The sequence below is a fragment of the Ischnura elegans genome, chromosome 3 (genome assembly GCF_921293095.1).
Source record: "Ischnura elegans chromosome 3, ioIscEleg1.1, whole genome shotgun sequence".
NCBI lineage: Eukaryota > Metazoa > Arthropoda > Insecta > Odonata > Coenagrionidae > Ischnura > Ischnura elegans.
The window spans coordinates 13895891-13911447 of record NC_060248.1 but is presented as its reverse complement, the minus strand read 5'-3'; the positions used below and the strand labels follow the sequence as shown (position 1 = coordinate 13911447).

The 15557-nt window shown below is 40.6% G+C and overlaps 1 protein-coding gene across 3 annotated transcripts in view; it reads left to right on the top strand.

Moving 5' to 3' along the window:
- The window catches only part of LOC124155465 (pH-sensitive chloride channel 2-like), an 87147-nt gene that overhangs the window by 63899 nt on the left and 7691 nt on the right, over positions 1–15557 (top strand). For all 3 annotated transcript variants that reach the window (XM_046529299.1, XM_046529298.1, XM_046529297.1), the window contains exons 3-8: positions 8710–8920; positions 9496–9719; positions 10358–10440; positions 12231–12485; positions 14360–14515; positions 15235–15400. In XM_046529299.1, the coding sequence (XP_046385255.1) occupies positions 8710–8920; positions 9496–9719; positions 10358–10440; positions 12231–12485; positions 14360–14515; positions 15235–15400 (1095 nt within the window). The remainder of the gene's footprint in view (positions 1–8709; positions 8921–9495; positions 9720–10357; positions 10441–12230; positions 12486–14359; positions 14516–15234; positions 15401–15557) is intronic.

The following is a 15557-nucleotide window of genomic DNA, read 5'->3' as shown; positions in this document are numbered from 1 at the left end:
GAACTCTCGTCATTTTAGTTATAACACGAATCATGATGTCCCAAAATCCTCTCGCATCGCTCGAAGCTAATTCCGAATGTGTAGAGAGCAGTTCCACTTCAATGATATCACACCGCGCGAAGAAGTTGCAAAGGGAATTAGAATCGAGTGACTAAGTTCATCAAATTTACATTTTTCCGGTTCGAAGGAGTAGAAATGAGTTGCACATGACTTATTTCCGTTGTATAATGCATTGGTGCATTAAAGTAGTTTAAAAATGGCTCCAAATCAGTTGAAATTAACAAAAATTTCCTGGGCGTAAACGGGCTGAAATATTGCTAGAATTTTTATCGAGTTTTCAAACACGTAAATGGTTCTATTTCGAACGTTTTGGCATCCTACTCTGCTGATAGAAGTTAGTGCTGCCGAAACATTGGTGATGGAGTTTTTTTACTCGGTTGACAGCCCGAGAAGATTTTCGCATATTATCCACTGAGAAATTTCATATCTTTCGTCCGGCTGCATTGGTGTTTCCGTCGAAGTGATTCGTCTCCATTATCGTGGCGTGAGTTTATTGCATCTCTCTTGACCAAGTTCAGCACTAAATTCCTTGAAGTTCGCCTTACCGCCACTCAGGCGCGAGACGCTAACATAGAACCTCAATCCAGGGAAGAAAGCTCCGCCTGTTATCTATGACGTCGCTTTCGAGATGTCGTTTGATACCGCTGGTACGACGCACAGTATGGTCAAATCCCAAAATGCAGGGGAACGCAGGAAAATGGGGACAGAATAGGGTGGTTTCCTATTATTTTTTTTTGCCTTAATCGAAAGATTATTACTCCTGGAGTACGCATTTCACGCTTTTAGATTTTTATATGACGATATCTATTTTTCACGATAAAATGAAAAGTGAAAATTTTCAAGCGCGCGAAAACGCGACGGCTAAGTATGAATGCCGGGAAAAGTGCCGTGTGACGTCGTTAGCAGAGTACCATGCTAGCTGGTAGCGCCTGGCTTAAATAAGGATTATTAATACCTTATCAAACGAAGAAAACTTTCCGACCTTAGCCAGTTTTAATAAGTGATTATTAAGACATGTTTCCCTGAGCTCTGTGCCTCATGTATGCATTGGTAACCTCAGACGATGTAAAACTACTATCCTCTCGTGTAGAAACTAGGTCCCTGTGACGTCACGTGGAGTGGCATCGCATGGGCGCCAATCTGGTCTTTTTCAAATGAGGATAAAATTGACCCTTGCCATTCGTCTAAACCGGTATTTCTAAAACCAAATAATTTGTATATTATGAATACACTAATGGTGGGTAACGAATCGCAATCAATTCCTTTCGTTTTCTTTGATGAAGGAAACTACCCTATTGAACCAAAATTCGTGCGCATCAGTTTTAGAGGTTGCTTAACATCATTCCTGGGTTTTATTGAAGAAAGTTGCGTATGTCATTTGACGTTCTTATTTTAGGTTTATATAATTGAGTAGTTAATGATAATGATGTATGACTTTATTCAATTAATTTACATTTTTCATAGTGTACAATAACAATCACCTATAATAGAATGAAGTTAGGCATCCCGGCGGAAGAGGTCTCTTTTGGTGCGGTTAAATATAGCAGCGCTGACAAACAAAAATATCAAGGAAAGCGGATATGCAGAACAGTGTTCATAATTAAAAAAATGTTAAAATCAGTGCCCAATCACAGCAAAATATTAACAGCAAATCATTATAACAAAAAAATAATGGTTACGTAAATGTCTTATTGTAATTACCTAATCAACTACTATTAGTCAAAATTTGAGCATTAATGGACTCACTTTCCTCTCTCCTATCCGCTGGCCTATTCATAGTGAAGTATTTCTCATCTTTCAAATCCTTTGCAACCTGTCCTATGTTACTTATTCGGGCAGTGGCGCAGCGAGGGGGGAGGGTTTGGGGGATAAAAACCACCCCAGAGTTCACAGAAAATTTGAAGTTAAATCTATTTTACTTAATTGGATTAGTATTGCTTATAGAATAGTGTGAGGATTAATAAAATATCCCTCAGAAGGCCGTAGAAATCAACATTTTGAACCGTTTATCTCTTAATTTTTTTCGGGCGGAGGGCCTCCGCAACTCCCGCTTACCCTGGCGCCAAGCCCCCCAGTATTAGTTGCGCCTGAAACCCCCCAGCCTTAATTCCTAGCAGCGCCCCTGCATTCGGGGCCGTCCCTTGCCCTTCTTCCTTTTCACCTGTACTTTTACGATTGTTTTCATCCGGCCATCATGCCTCATAATGTGGCCAATCAGTTGTCCCGTCTTCTCCTTAAGGGTTTTAGAAGACTTCTCTTTTCTCACGCTCTTCTTAGCTCTTCCTAATTATGTACTTACTCGGTCGATCCATCTTATCTTCATCTTTCCTCGGCAGCACCGCATTTCGAAGGCGTCCACTCTTGACGTCTCTTCTGCTGTTAACGTCCAAGCCTCGCTCCCACAAAGAAACATGCTCCACATTTAGCATCTGATGAATTGTTTCCCCACTTCACTGCGCAATAGTGTTTTTTGGCGCTTAGTAGATTCTTCTTTTTGCTGAGAGCCCTCTTACTACGTGCTATTCTACTGACTATTTCTTTCTTGCTTCGTCCATCGTTGGTAATGCGGCTTCCTAGGTAACGAATCGCATGGGCATATTAGAGATGTTTTGGCCTCATGTTTCATACGAATATTTCACATTTAGCCGGTGTTGCCTGTGGGAAATTGCTTCCTCGGCTCTCGCTAGGGAGGTCGCGAGGAGTAGTGGGTCAATGAGGGACGCAGTACCAATATTTTTTTAGTTATTTTTGTTTACCAAAGTACAGTATTTTTTTTAGATATTTTTGTTTTGACATTTTTGATTAGGTAATTAAAACAAGAAATTTACATATCGATTATTTTTTTATTATAACGATTTCTATTTTGTTATTATTGTGCACTTATTTTAATATTTTTTTAATTATGAACACTGTTCTGTGCATACGCTTGCCTTGATATCTATACCTCCACTACAAAAACGCACAACAATCGCCCACCGGATCTAATCCGCTCATCTCGAAGCCGAACAATACGAATCCGCTCAGCTGGTAGAAGCTGGAGCATAAACCCTCACCTCTGAAGCTCGGAGAATCAGGCGTGCTACCACTTACACCACCATGCCACTTTCTCAGAGCGAACTTCGGGATGGGTTTTACCGGATCGGCAATCGGGAGATCCGGGTTCGAATCCCGGTTAAGTCAAATATTTTTTCATGGCGAACTTCATCCTTTGGTGTATTTAACTTTGCACCCGTGCGCGTGACTGCGTACTAAGTCACTTGCTGCTGCAGTGCCTTGGAGAATAGGAGATGAGCGTTTATGCTCCGGCTTCTGCCAGCTGAGCGGATTGGTATTGTTGGGCTACTAGATGAGCGGACTCGATTCGGTGAGCGACTGTTGAGCGTTTTTGCACTGGAGGTATAGATATTTTTGTCTGTGCTGCCATATTTAGCGGGTAGCAACCGCACCTTTTGGTCCGTGCGGGTGCGGCCCGTGAGCACCCGCGGCGCGGCGTTTCGGTGAAAGCGCGTGACCTCATTCCACGCCTAACCCTCAAGTAGTCGCGTCGAATCTATGTGGCCCGAGTTTTTTATTTAACGAATAAAACTTACATGCAGTTAAATATTTTAGCAATTTACGCCCCATGCATTCTCAGAGATTACTTTCCTCTTTTAATCCATTCCATTTTCGTGTCCGGATATACGCATTATGTGTCATAATTTAGCGTGTTGACCCGACGTGAATGTTTGCGCCTTGAAAAATACCGCTCTAAGACTCGTGCATTGAATTTTGGATTTGAAGTTTGATATACGAAGACGGTAATTGAAAATTATCTGTAAAAATATGCATCATACCACTGATGGAAAAACAATATAAAATGCGTCAAATAATTTCAGTTTCTTATTACTAAAACCCAGATTTATTTCCAATCATGTGACCATTTTTACTTTAAAGGTTGAAATTCTGATCAAAGTCTTACTCCCGTGGCCATTCGAAACCTAAAAGGTCTTTGGTCTCACCAACCAAGCGCCCTCCACAATCTACGCTCGCCTGCCATATCCAGCTGGGCTCCCATCTTCCTCTTGTTCTTCTATACTTCGTCGTTCTAGCGCATTCTCCGTCTTCTTACCGGTATTTTACCTTCTGGTTTCCCTTCAAGAACTTGTTTCAGTATAGACTCTTCACTACTTCTTTGAACGTGACCAGACATCTTAATCTCCTGCTTCTGACGATTCCCGCAATATTTGGTTCTTTGTACAATAGGGTAGTCTCCTTCATCAAAGAAAACGAAATGCATTGATTACTATTCTATTGCTATAATATTACGCACCATTAGGGTTTTCATAATATACAAATTATTTGGTTGTAGAAATCCCAGTTTAGACTAATGGCAGTGGTCAATTTTAACCTCATCTGAAAAAGGCCAGATTGGCGCCCATGCGATTCCACTCCACGTGACGTCACAGGGACCTAGTTTCTACACGAGAGGGTAGGAGTTTTGCATCGTCTGAGATTACCAATGCATGCATGAGTCACAGAGCTCAGGGAAACATCTCTTAATAATCACTTATTAAAACTGGCTAAGATCGGAAAGTTTCCTTCGTTTGACAAGGTAGTAATAATCCATATTTAAGCCAAGCGCTACCTGCTAGCACCCTGCGTCGTATCAGCGCTCAAGCCTCGCCTCAAGGTCACCTCACAGGGCCGTGACGGGAACCAGAAATACGTCACACGGACTTTTCCCATCATTCCTACTCAGCCGTCGCGTTTTCGCGCGCTTGAAATTTTTCACTTTTCGTTTAATCGCGAAAAATAGATATCGTCATTCGAAAATCTAAGAGCGTGAAATGCGTACTCCAGGAGTAATAATCTTTCGATTTAGGCAATAAAAAAATAATGGGAAACCACCCTATTCTCTTAACTCTGTTTTTTTCATTTCTTCCCTCCCTTCCCTCCATTCCCTCTTTCATGGGACCGAATACTCTTCGTAAAAATTTATTTTCCAACGTTATGAACTTCTTTCGTGATATTATTGTAAAAGCCCTCACTTCTGTTTCAAATAGTCCATGCAAATGAGTCTAACGCTTGTTTCAGAAGGGGTCTAATTTTTTTCTCTGGGCAATATATACTCCCTTTTTGATTTTAAAACATTAAATTTTTTATTCCGCTTCGTGCTCTGGAGCGATCTCTTGATATTAATGAAAATTTTGACCTGATTTTTATAAGATATCAATTTTACCGCCCGTAGTGTATTTTGAACCGGTTGAAAGTTTCGTACTTCGAGAAAAAAACTATTTTTGAAACCTAAGCCCCACCCTTATTTGGTGTTTTATTTCCTTGCTTCATTTGGAAAGGGTTGTATCATTTTTCTGTTGCATAGAGTTCCGTAGTTTGCGTGTCATTTGGACGTCCACCGTGTTTTCGATCGAGAAACTGCGGCCCTTCGCGTCAACGCGTCATTGTGGAGCACATTCGCGTCACAATGGATTCACGCGTGTTTCATCGTGTGTCTTTTTTTTCCTCACCTCCATTCTTCGCCTTGCGCCGCAGATCCTTTCCCAACCGGCTTCCGGGACTCCAGCTGCTTATGACCTGCACGCGCAAGTTGCCTCAGATATTCTATCGGACTGATGGGATGTGCTATGGGGAGTAAAATTGATATGCTATAAAAGTCAGGTCAATTTCTTAGCGTTTAGAGGTCGGTCAAGAGCATTTAGCGGAATAAAAAAGCATATTTTTTCAAATCAGCAAGAGCTTATATTGCCAAGAGGAAAAAATAATATTAGACCCTTACTACTACAAGCGGTAGACTCATTTATATCGACCATTTGAAACTAATAATTGTTGTCGATAAGTATGGGGAGTGAAATCAGTATCCTAAAGCATTATTTCAATTGTTTAATATTTAGAGGTCGGTCTATGAAGTATATATTTTCCCAGCTTTTACGAACGTTACTGGTGTTATTTTAGTATACCGGGACTAGCCACGGTGTTAACTTTTACGTCGTCACCCGCAATGCGCAAATCGTGCGAAAAATCTACAGATGAAAAATCATTCGCCTTGACCGGGGTTCGAACCCGGATCCCTCGATTTCCGACCGGGATCCGGGTGTGGATTTTTCGCAAAGTTACTGGTGTTTCCTACCGCGTGATTTCTGACTCGGCTCCCGACTTTTCTAAGAACTGAGTCGCTTCCAATCTTCAGGTCAGATGAACCCATCTTCAGCCATGAAGATGAGAGCCGACTAGGTTCTCGAAATATCTACAGTAATTTAAGTAATCACCCGTATAGCTTTCCTAGATTCTCTCTCTTATTTGCATTGGATGATGGGACACAATCCGGAGTAACGATTTTATGATGTCGCGTAGTATCCGTTACCAGGGGTGCAGCTAGGAATTAAGGCTGGGGGGGTTTAGGTGCAACTAATTCCGGGGTGTGTGGGGGTATGGACTATCCACCAGGATAAGCGGTAGGTGAGAGATTAATAAATTGCGGAATCTTAGGATAAACGGTTCAAAATGGTGAGTTTTTACGGCTTTTAGAGGGATATTTTATCAATCCTTACACTATTCTATTAGTAATATCAATCCAATTAAGTAAAATCGATTAAACTTAAAAATTTCTCTGAGCTCTGGGGGGGTTTTAACCCCCAAACCCCCCCCCCCCCCTAGCTGCGCCACTGTCCGTTACCATACAGCGGTGGTGATAGGGGGAATTCCGTCAAACAAAAGTCCTTCTCGCTCAGTACTCAGCCAGAAATATGCATCTTTGGGAGCTTAGGAGGTGTGTGGGTTGCCTACATTTTGTTATCAATTTGCACGCATCGTTAAACGATACATTTCATTCATTCAGTTTTATGTTTTGTTAGTCAAATACTGATAGTTAAATTCATCGTTGGTAGTTGGCTGACAGTATGAAATGTAATAGGGTAGTTTCCTTCATCAAAGAAAACGAAAGGCATTGATTTCGATTAGTTACCCACCATTAGTGTATTCAAAATATACAAATTATTTGGTTTTAGAAATCCCAGTTTAGACGAATGGCCACGGTCAATTTTAACCTCATTTTAAAAAGGCCAGATTGGCGCCCATGTGATTCCACTCCACGTGACGTCACACGGACCTAGTTTCTATACGAGTAGATAGGAGTTTTACATCGTCTGAGATTATCTATGCATGCATGAGGCACAGACTTCAGGGAAACATCTCATAATAATCACATATTAAAAATACCTAAGTTCGGAAAGTTTCCTTCGTTTGATAGGGGAATAATAATCTTTATTTAAGCCAAGCGATACCTGCTAGCAGGATACTCTGCTACCTGCAAGCAGCCTGTGTCGTATCAGCGCTCAAAGCCTCGCCCCAAGGTCACCTCATACGGCGATAGCTGGAACCAGAAATACGTCACACGGACTTTTCCCATCATTCCTACTTAGCCGTCGCGTTTTCGCGCGCTTTAAATTTTTCACTTTTCATTTAATCGCGAAAAATAGAAAAATTTAAAAATCTAAGAGCGTGAAATGCGCACTCCAGGAGTAGATAATAATCTTTCGATTGAGGCAATAAAAATATAATTGGAAACCACCCTATTATATCGAAAAATGTGTGTCAGGGGATAGGTTCATCGTCTGGGCTTCGTCGTCTCCCTAGCAGATTGTCTCCCCCCTTTGCTGCGTTCCTTATCCCCACTCGGTCGAATGAAGTGGGAACAGAATTTTCTCGTCAGGTCTATTTCGTGCTTGATTTACAAACACAGCGGAGTCCCGCTAATCCGAACTAATTGGCACCGAACCCTGTTCGATAAATTGATTGCGCTCGGGCACCCGAAAAAATAGTAAAAAAATCGGTTTGAAACGGAAGAACGAATCACGAGCATTTGCAGTGCATGAGATTGGACTTGACTTTAGTTTATTTAACCTGGGTTGAGTGAGGCCAGGTGGCCCCATCTTCTCCCAGCCCAGGGCTCTCTATACAGAGTTTTTAAAAATATGTCATGACATAGGGGTTGGCTCGTAGGCCGGTAAAATGTCTGACTTTCAACAATAACTTAGGTTTCATTTCTGGATCATCCGGCGATTAGTTGTCAAGCCTTTCGGGCAACGTGGTGTTGCCGTCGCCGGAAGTTTTAGCCATATGTCAATAGAAGGCATTAGTGAATAAATAAATAAATATTTGAACATATAAATACACAAATAAATAAAGAATTCGTTTGAAAACATTAAAAGAGCTAGAAGAGAGGGATGAAACGTTGCATAAAACTTTGTAAAACTTTAGATAGCTATAGAAACATTATGACAAAATAAGTATAGTATAAAATCAATAAAAGGACAAGACTGCACTCGCCCTACCCCTTCTTAGATACCCCACACTCACTCTGCTAACTCATAACCTGCCTGGCAAGTTCGACAGTCATGTTAATCAAAGAAAATGTTTTGTCCGGGTCGAAAAACTCAGAATTCAAAACAACTGCATTAAGGCCCCATGGGCGCATATAGGGCGCCTCCGGCACGGCTATCCGACGTTGCAACAACCTGAAACTTTTTCATAATGTTTTTCTCACCATTACGCACAATTTGAGACCACGACTTTTTAAATCGGACCATTTTGAAAAATTAAGCGCCGGCCTAATGTCCCAATCACTACTTACAGTTGTCATTAATTTCCTTTCAGTGCTGATAATTCCTCGTGTCCAGATGACTTGAACAGTCTGGGTCACCTCTCCGACATGCAGTTCATCTTGCACCTCACGGACCCTTGTCGCTATGACAAGTTGGTTAGGCCTTTTTCTGCCACCACTGTGAATGACACAAAGAGCAGAGTGTCCAATGTGACCGCCAGGGTTTATGTTTTCTTCCTGGGGTCTATAGAAGCACAGAGTCTGGTAAGTCATTCCACTCAAGCTATTTACTAAAAAATAACTCACATACCGCATGTCGTAATGGAGATTGCCCCGACGTTTCGCGACCGACTGCTGGTCACATTTTCAAGGGAATAATGCTGGGAAAGGCAGCAAAAACCAATCCTAACACTATTCCCTTGAAAATGTGACCAGCAGTCGGTCGCGAAACGTCGGGGCTATCTCCATTACGACACGCGGCATACACCCGTATGTGAGTTATTTTTTAATCATCATGAGCCGCGAAAGCTTCAATCACAAAAAGCTATTTACTAATTTAAAGTAAAAATATTATTTTAATTAAAGAATACCTTGGAAGAGCTTTTTTGGTGAAAATTTTATGGATGATATCCTATGCAAGGATCTTCACCAGCACTTGGAGGCATGATATGTCTAACGTTAACTTTACTCAGTCCACTCTATCAAATGCATGTTTGAAATCCACAAAGCAGGCATTTACATCCTGGCTATATTCTAAATTCCTCTCAGCTAGGGACCTCATTATCACTATTTCATCTGAAGTTATTCTCATCATTAATGATTTGTTTTCTGTGTTGCAGCAATTCACGGCCCACCTGTTGCTTCAGCTGCAGTGGTACGACCCCCGCCTCTCGTTCCAGAACATCCACGGGCCAGTGGTGGGCGAAAGCGCACTCAAGGATCGACTCTGGATCCCACACTTGTATCTCTCCAACGAGCGAGACTCATTCGTGATGGGCGGAGGAGACCTCAAGGATGTCCTCATATCCATCCAGCCGGATGGAATGGTCCTCTACTCAAGCAGGTATCCGCACAATCACGCGGCTAGAATTTGATCCAAATTACAAGTGCTATTTATCATGGTTAAAAATATTAATGTATTTATTGCTGATTGGAAGAACAGCCAAGCAGCTGAGAATTGTGGAAAGTGCTCCAGGCTGTAATCTTGAAATGTGGTTGGTGGGGAATGATCAAACGTAGTGTGGGTGAAAACTAAGATTGGGGAAGGCAGTTATGTTGTCTTCAGATGCGTGGAGACATTGAGAATGAGAATTCAACCAAGATGGCGTGGGATGAAAAGGGATATTCTTCTATTCACACAAGAAATGCAATATATCTCAGTAAAATATTATATGACTGGAACAGTGCTGAGTGATTAAGAAGGAGGAAGTAAACAAGTCATGAAAACAAATCATGATAAAAGTAATGCAATTTTGACTGGAACTAAAACTAAAGTACTCAGTTAAGGTTGTGTATTATGTACTTTCCCTTCCTTGTTTTCTACACTCCCATTCAATTGGTTTGTTTTTGACCAATTGTCTTGTCTTTGTCCTGGCCTCTCCATTCGCATAAATACTAAAGTTTATAGTTTGTAAGTTGTTCTGTGATGTAATGCGAAGTTTATTATGTCTTATTATTAATTTCTGTTCTTCTGACCCACAGGATCAAAGTGGATCTGTTTTGCCTGATGGACTTGCAGAAGTTCCCATTTGATCAGCAGGAGTGCCCACTTTCCTTTGAGAGCTGTGAGTGTATAAATATTTTTTTAAATAATCATTAGTTTTGAGATTGGTCACGATGTACACATAATTGGAGCAAATCAAACGGGAGAGAAGCATCCCAGATTTAATTGCTCTGCTCTGGGTTGCTAAAGGGATTCCCCAAGATCTACCAGTTTGCTCTGGAGCTGAACAATGTATGAAAATTGCTGAAGAGATTGCTGCAGAGCTGAACTCTTGTAGTTAGTTTCTGCAAGGTCCTATGGTTGAATCCTTCATAAATTGTACTCTTTTAGGCCATATCATTGGAAATCTACATTTATTTTAATATAATTATACAGGTATTATTGGAAATTATGCAGTGTGTTAGAAAATGGATGAAATTTTTTTGGGCTACCAAAGAGAATAAACTTATGGCTCATTGTTGGATTGCCATAGTAGAAAACATGCCATTGCATGAGAAGTGCATTAGCCATGTTTATGCAGTGGATGGTATTAACATAAAGGCAACAGACGAAGTGAAGTACCTGGGAGTTACGATAACCTCGAACCTCACGTGGGGAACACATATAAAGAATATTTGCGGCATAGGCCTGAAGAAATTAGGATTCGTCAAGCGTATTGTGGGAAGATTTTCGGATGAGAAAGTAAAAGAAAGGTGCTATTTCGCTCTCGTCCGACCGCACCTTGAATATGCAGCGAGCTTATGGGATCCGGTGCAGAAAGATTTAATCCGCGAACTGAATAAAATACAAAGGAAGGCTGCGCGTTTCGTCAAAAACGGCTACGGGCGTACAGACAGTGTTACCCAGATGTTAAGCAAATTAGGCTGGGAGCCATTGGAGACTCGGAGGCTGCGTGCTAGACTTAGATTGCTTGAACAATTGAGAATGGATATCTTCAAGAGCGACCCGGAGAACATAATATTAGAGCCACACTATATTTCCAGGTCCGATAGAAGCGATAAATGAAGAGAGATGTTTTGCCGAACGGATAGATATGGGAATTCGTTTTTCCCCCAAACCATAAAGGGCTTTAATAAACGCTAGTCCCAACCTCGTTAGAGTACTTCATTTTTTTAAGCTGTAAGCGGTTGGTGTCCTAACACCCCCTGCCACACGCCTTTTAGGCAGCTTGCGGGGTATTATGTAGATGTAGATGTAGAATTGACTGTAGCCTCATGGTATGCTGGTAAATGTGGCCCATGATGTTACTCCTCACTACAGAGTGGGAATTGGGAAAGAGGGTCTGGAGTGGATTGACAGTGAGTGCAATTGCTCCGACAGCACTTGGGAAATCGAGTTGCTTACTCAGACCTGGAAAAACTAATTAAAAGAATTCAGTGGATGTCAGGGAAACATAAGTAACGATGAATAATATCTTCCTTGCTCAGCTATTCTCTCAAAATTTTGAAATATGAATATGAGTTTGTTGCCAACCTCTTTTCATGAGTTGGTGACATCGGTAGGGTTCTGGTTCATTCATTCATTCAGAGATAATTGCTCATTGAAGGAAGGAGTCCCACTCATTTTCTAAAATGGTAGTGGTAGGTCTGCTGTAAATGTGTGATTTGCCACTCCTTGTTGCATCCAGTCATTTTGGCCACTGAAATCAAATAACATTTTTAAAGGGTTTGAAATAAACAGCATGTGTAGGACAATGAAGTTACCAAAGCACTTTCATGGATCAAGCTGTCATTCATGTGTTGGTTTTTTGAAATATGTACTCATATAGGTATTTCATAAATTAGTTGTTGTTATTTCTTATGAAATTTCTTCAGCCTTCCCATTGATTCCTTCTCTCAATTTATGAATCAGGGACGTATGACACGGACGAACTGCTGCTCTTTTGGGAGCCCAACTCCCCCGTCACCTTGAACGAGAACCTGCACCTCACCGAGTACAACCTGGATGACATGTGGGTCAACAACTCCTTTGTGAGCTACGCATTGCCTGGAAAATCCAGCCCCACTGAGGCCATGTCTGCTCCATTTGGCAACAGGACGGGTGACGGAGGGCGGTTTTTTGCCCACGATACAGATGGTGATGCCAAAAGCTATCGAGGAAAATTTGGTAATTAATCTTTATTTTGACTTCCAGTTTTGCTCTGGCAGGATGTACAACCTTAAATCTTTGTACAATTTTGTAGCATGTACCTGGAATATATGTTTGCTTATACTTCTGAGAGGTTTTCATCAGTATCTATTACAGTTTTCTATTAGAGAAATGTAGATTAGGGGCACAGCTAAGAAATAAGCCTAGGGGGGGGGGGGGGGGTTTAGGCACAACTAATCCTGGGGGAAGGGGGCATGGAATACCTGCCAAGTGCGGTGGCCCTCCCACAGAAAAATTTTATGATAATGGTTCAAACTGGTGAGTTTTACGGATTTCTGAGGGATATTTATTTATCGTTACACTATTATTTAAGTAATATTGATCCAATTAAGTGAAATGGGTTAAACTGAAAAACCTCTCTGAGCTCTGGGGGGATTTTTATCCCCCCCACTCGCTGCGCCACTGATGTAGATGAAGTGCATATGTGGTAGATGGTCGACATTTTTTGATAATACTATATACAGTAAAACCTCTATGTAGTGAACCTCTTTACATAGTAAACGTACATACTTCATACCACCCCTACGGTCCCGTCAGATTTACAAGTAAATTTTTAGGCAAACCTCTTTGTAGTGAACCTCTTTATCTCGTGAAACCTCCACTTATCATACCAAGGAGACACCCCCGAGATGGCCTAACTACCTCCGCAAATCGTATCGAGACAGCTAGAGACCATTAATGCAGCCTCGATTACGTACATACATGGAATGACATTTTCAGCGATAACTATTTCACGCTTAATTTTTTTCTTATACACCTTTAATATGCTGTAATTTTCACATTAACAATTAGTTATAGCCATTTTGTTCTGTATGAGAGCATACCTAACAGTAAATAAGAAAAAAAGGTATCCAACTATCCTAATCATTTTCAGTGACTGTTGAATTAAGAGAGCTCTCGAATCATGGTAAAAATCATGCAGTAGTGCTTGCTTTCTGTCATTATTAAATAATAAATACATAAAGGTTCACTAATGCATGCATGAGTGAACATATATTTATTTTGTCTAAACACATAAATACTATGGTTTAAAAGACAGCAGTCCCTTTCATTTCCGAAGGATATGAAAAAATGGTGCCTATCAGTAAAACCTCTCTATAGTGAACCTCCATACATCAAATTGCCCAAATTTTGGTCCCCTCCATAACGATGTAAAGAGGTTTTACTGTACATATATATTATTATCAAATGAATAGTCCTGGGGATATCAGTGTACAGGGGTGCAGCTAGAATTAAGCCTAGGGGGGGTTTTATCCCCCAAACCTCCCCCTTGCTGTGCCACTTCATTCATTGGATGCAAGTAAATGCTATGGCCCCTAGCCTTTAGTTCATTTTATGTGCCAAGATGCACAGTTTAAGCCAATTTTTGGTTGCTTGGAAGTGAAGTCATGAATGCACATATAAAGTCCAAATGATGGTGGAATCAATGCTGAAAGATTATGTGCACATTTTTCCTTCTACGGAAGTTTTCTCTTTATTTTCTTAAATAATTTTGTGCTGCGTCATAGGCTTGTAGCTGGTTGGCTATCATCCCCAAAAAGTCTTAAATACACTCCATGTGATGGCTTAATATATTTTTGTACTCTCAAATGGGATGAATTCCATTTGATGTCTGATATTATGTTTGCTAGCATAAAAAATAAGAAAAGTTATTCATTGATTATAATTGTATGATGCTATAATGAAGGATTTCGACGAATTTAAAAAAAATTGTTCAATGTCATTGATGTGCTTTTATTATCACACTGTGTGTGACGATTGATGTCACTTATTCATCTGTAGAGAAGAAATTGCATGTGTTAATTTTTCTTCAATTTTTGTCTTTCCTTCAGTTGGAAACTACAGTACTTTGGTAATACATTTCCACCTGTCAAGGCAAATTGGACATTATATAATGGATTATTATCTCCCTTCAATACTACTGGTTGGATTGTCTTGGATTGCATTTTGGCTTGACCCCAATGCTGTGCCTGGACGGGTTACTCTGGGTGAGAGAACACTTTTTATATCACTGCATTGCAAGCACTCGTTCTTATGTCTGAGTAGACTGCATTGGCCAAGGTTCAAGGTAATCTAAGAGATTGAGAATATCCTAAATGATTTCAATAAAACATGTATTGTATGTATAATTAATGTCATTTACTTATCCACGTTTCTGAGAAATGCAGGGGAAAACGATAATTTTACAAACACACATAAATTTCCATGCACACAGTACACCCACATGTATGAGTTGACATGTGAGCATGCATTAATGATTTTGGTGGACTGAAGTGGAACGTGTGAGAATGCATGGACCAAATTGGAACAGTTTCTATTTCCTTTTGATGCATTGGAACAAATTTGGTGGGTACATGGTGCTTTTTGGCATTCAATATCAGTTTCATGCATTTAAACACCTATTGGTATGGGTTTATTTGTCATGTACCCAGGTCTCTTTAAGTGTAGGAGTGTAGTAATCTTTAAGTGTAAACCAAATGAAAAAATGTCACTGATGGATGACAGGAAAAGAGTAAAAGTAGCATATCATTGTAATTATGCTGTAAGTACATACATTATGCTTGTGCCCCCATCAATTGTATGTATTATTTTTGTGATGCCAATGGACTAAATTATCCACTTAGATTCCTTTGTTTTCGCCACTAGAAGATTGAAATAATTTTGAACATTGATTTATTTCTCTGAGTAATCAAACATTATCTTTTAGGTTCCAGCACTTTGCTGACATTCATTACGTTGACCAGAAATACTGGAACAGCTCTGCCCAAAGTGTCTTATGTGAAAGCCACTGAAATCTGGTTCATGGTGTGCACTGGTCTTATCTTTGGATCTCTCATCGAGTTTGCCTTTGTCAACACTATTTGGCGCCGCAGGTAACTTTCATCTCAGTGGGGTTTACGAATGGAGTATACAGTGAAGATTTAGATTGTTGCAAAGTCCTGCCATCAGCCAAGCTTGAGCAATTCCCCATCTCAAATCGTGTCTCAGAAAACAAACCCTTATGGTTTCAAAGTGATTTTTCGTCCTTTC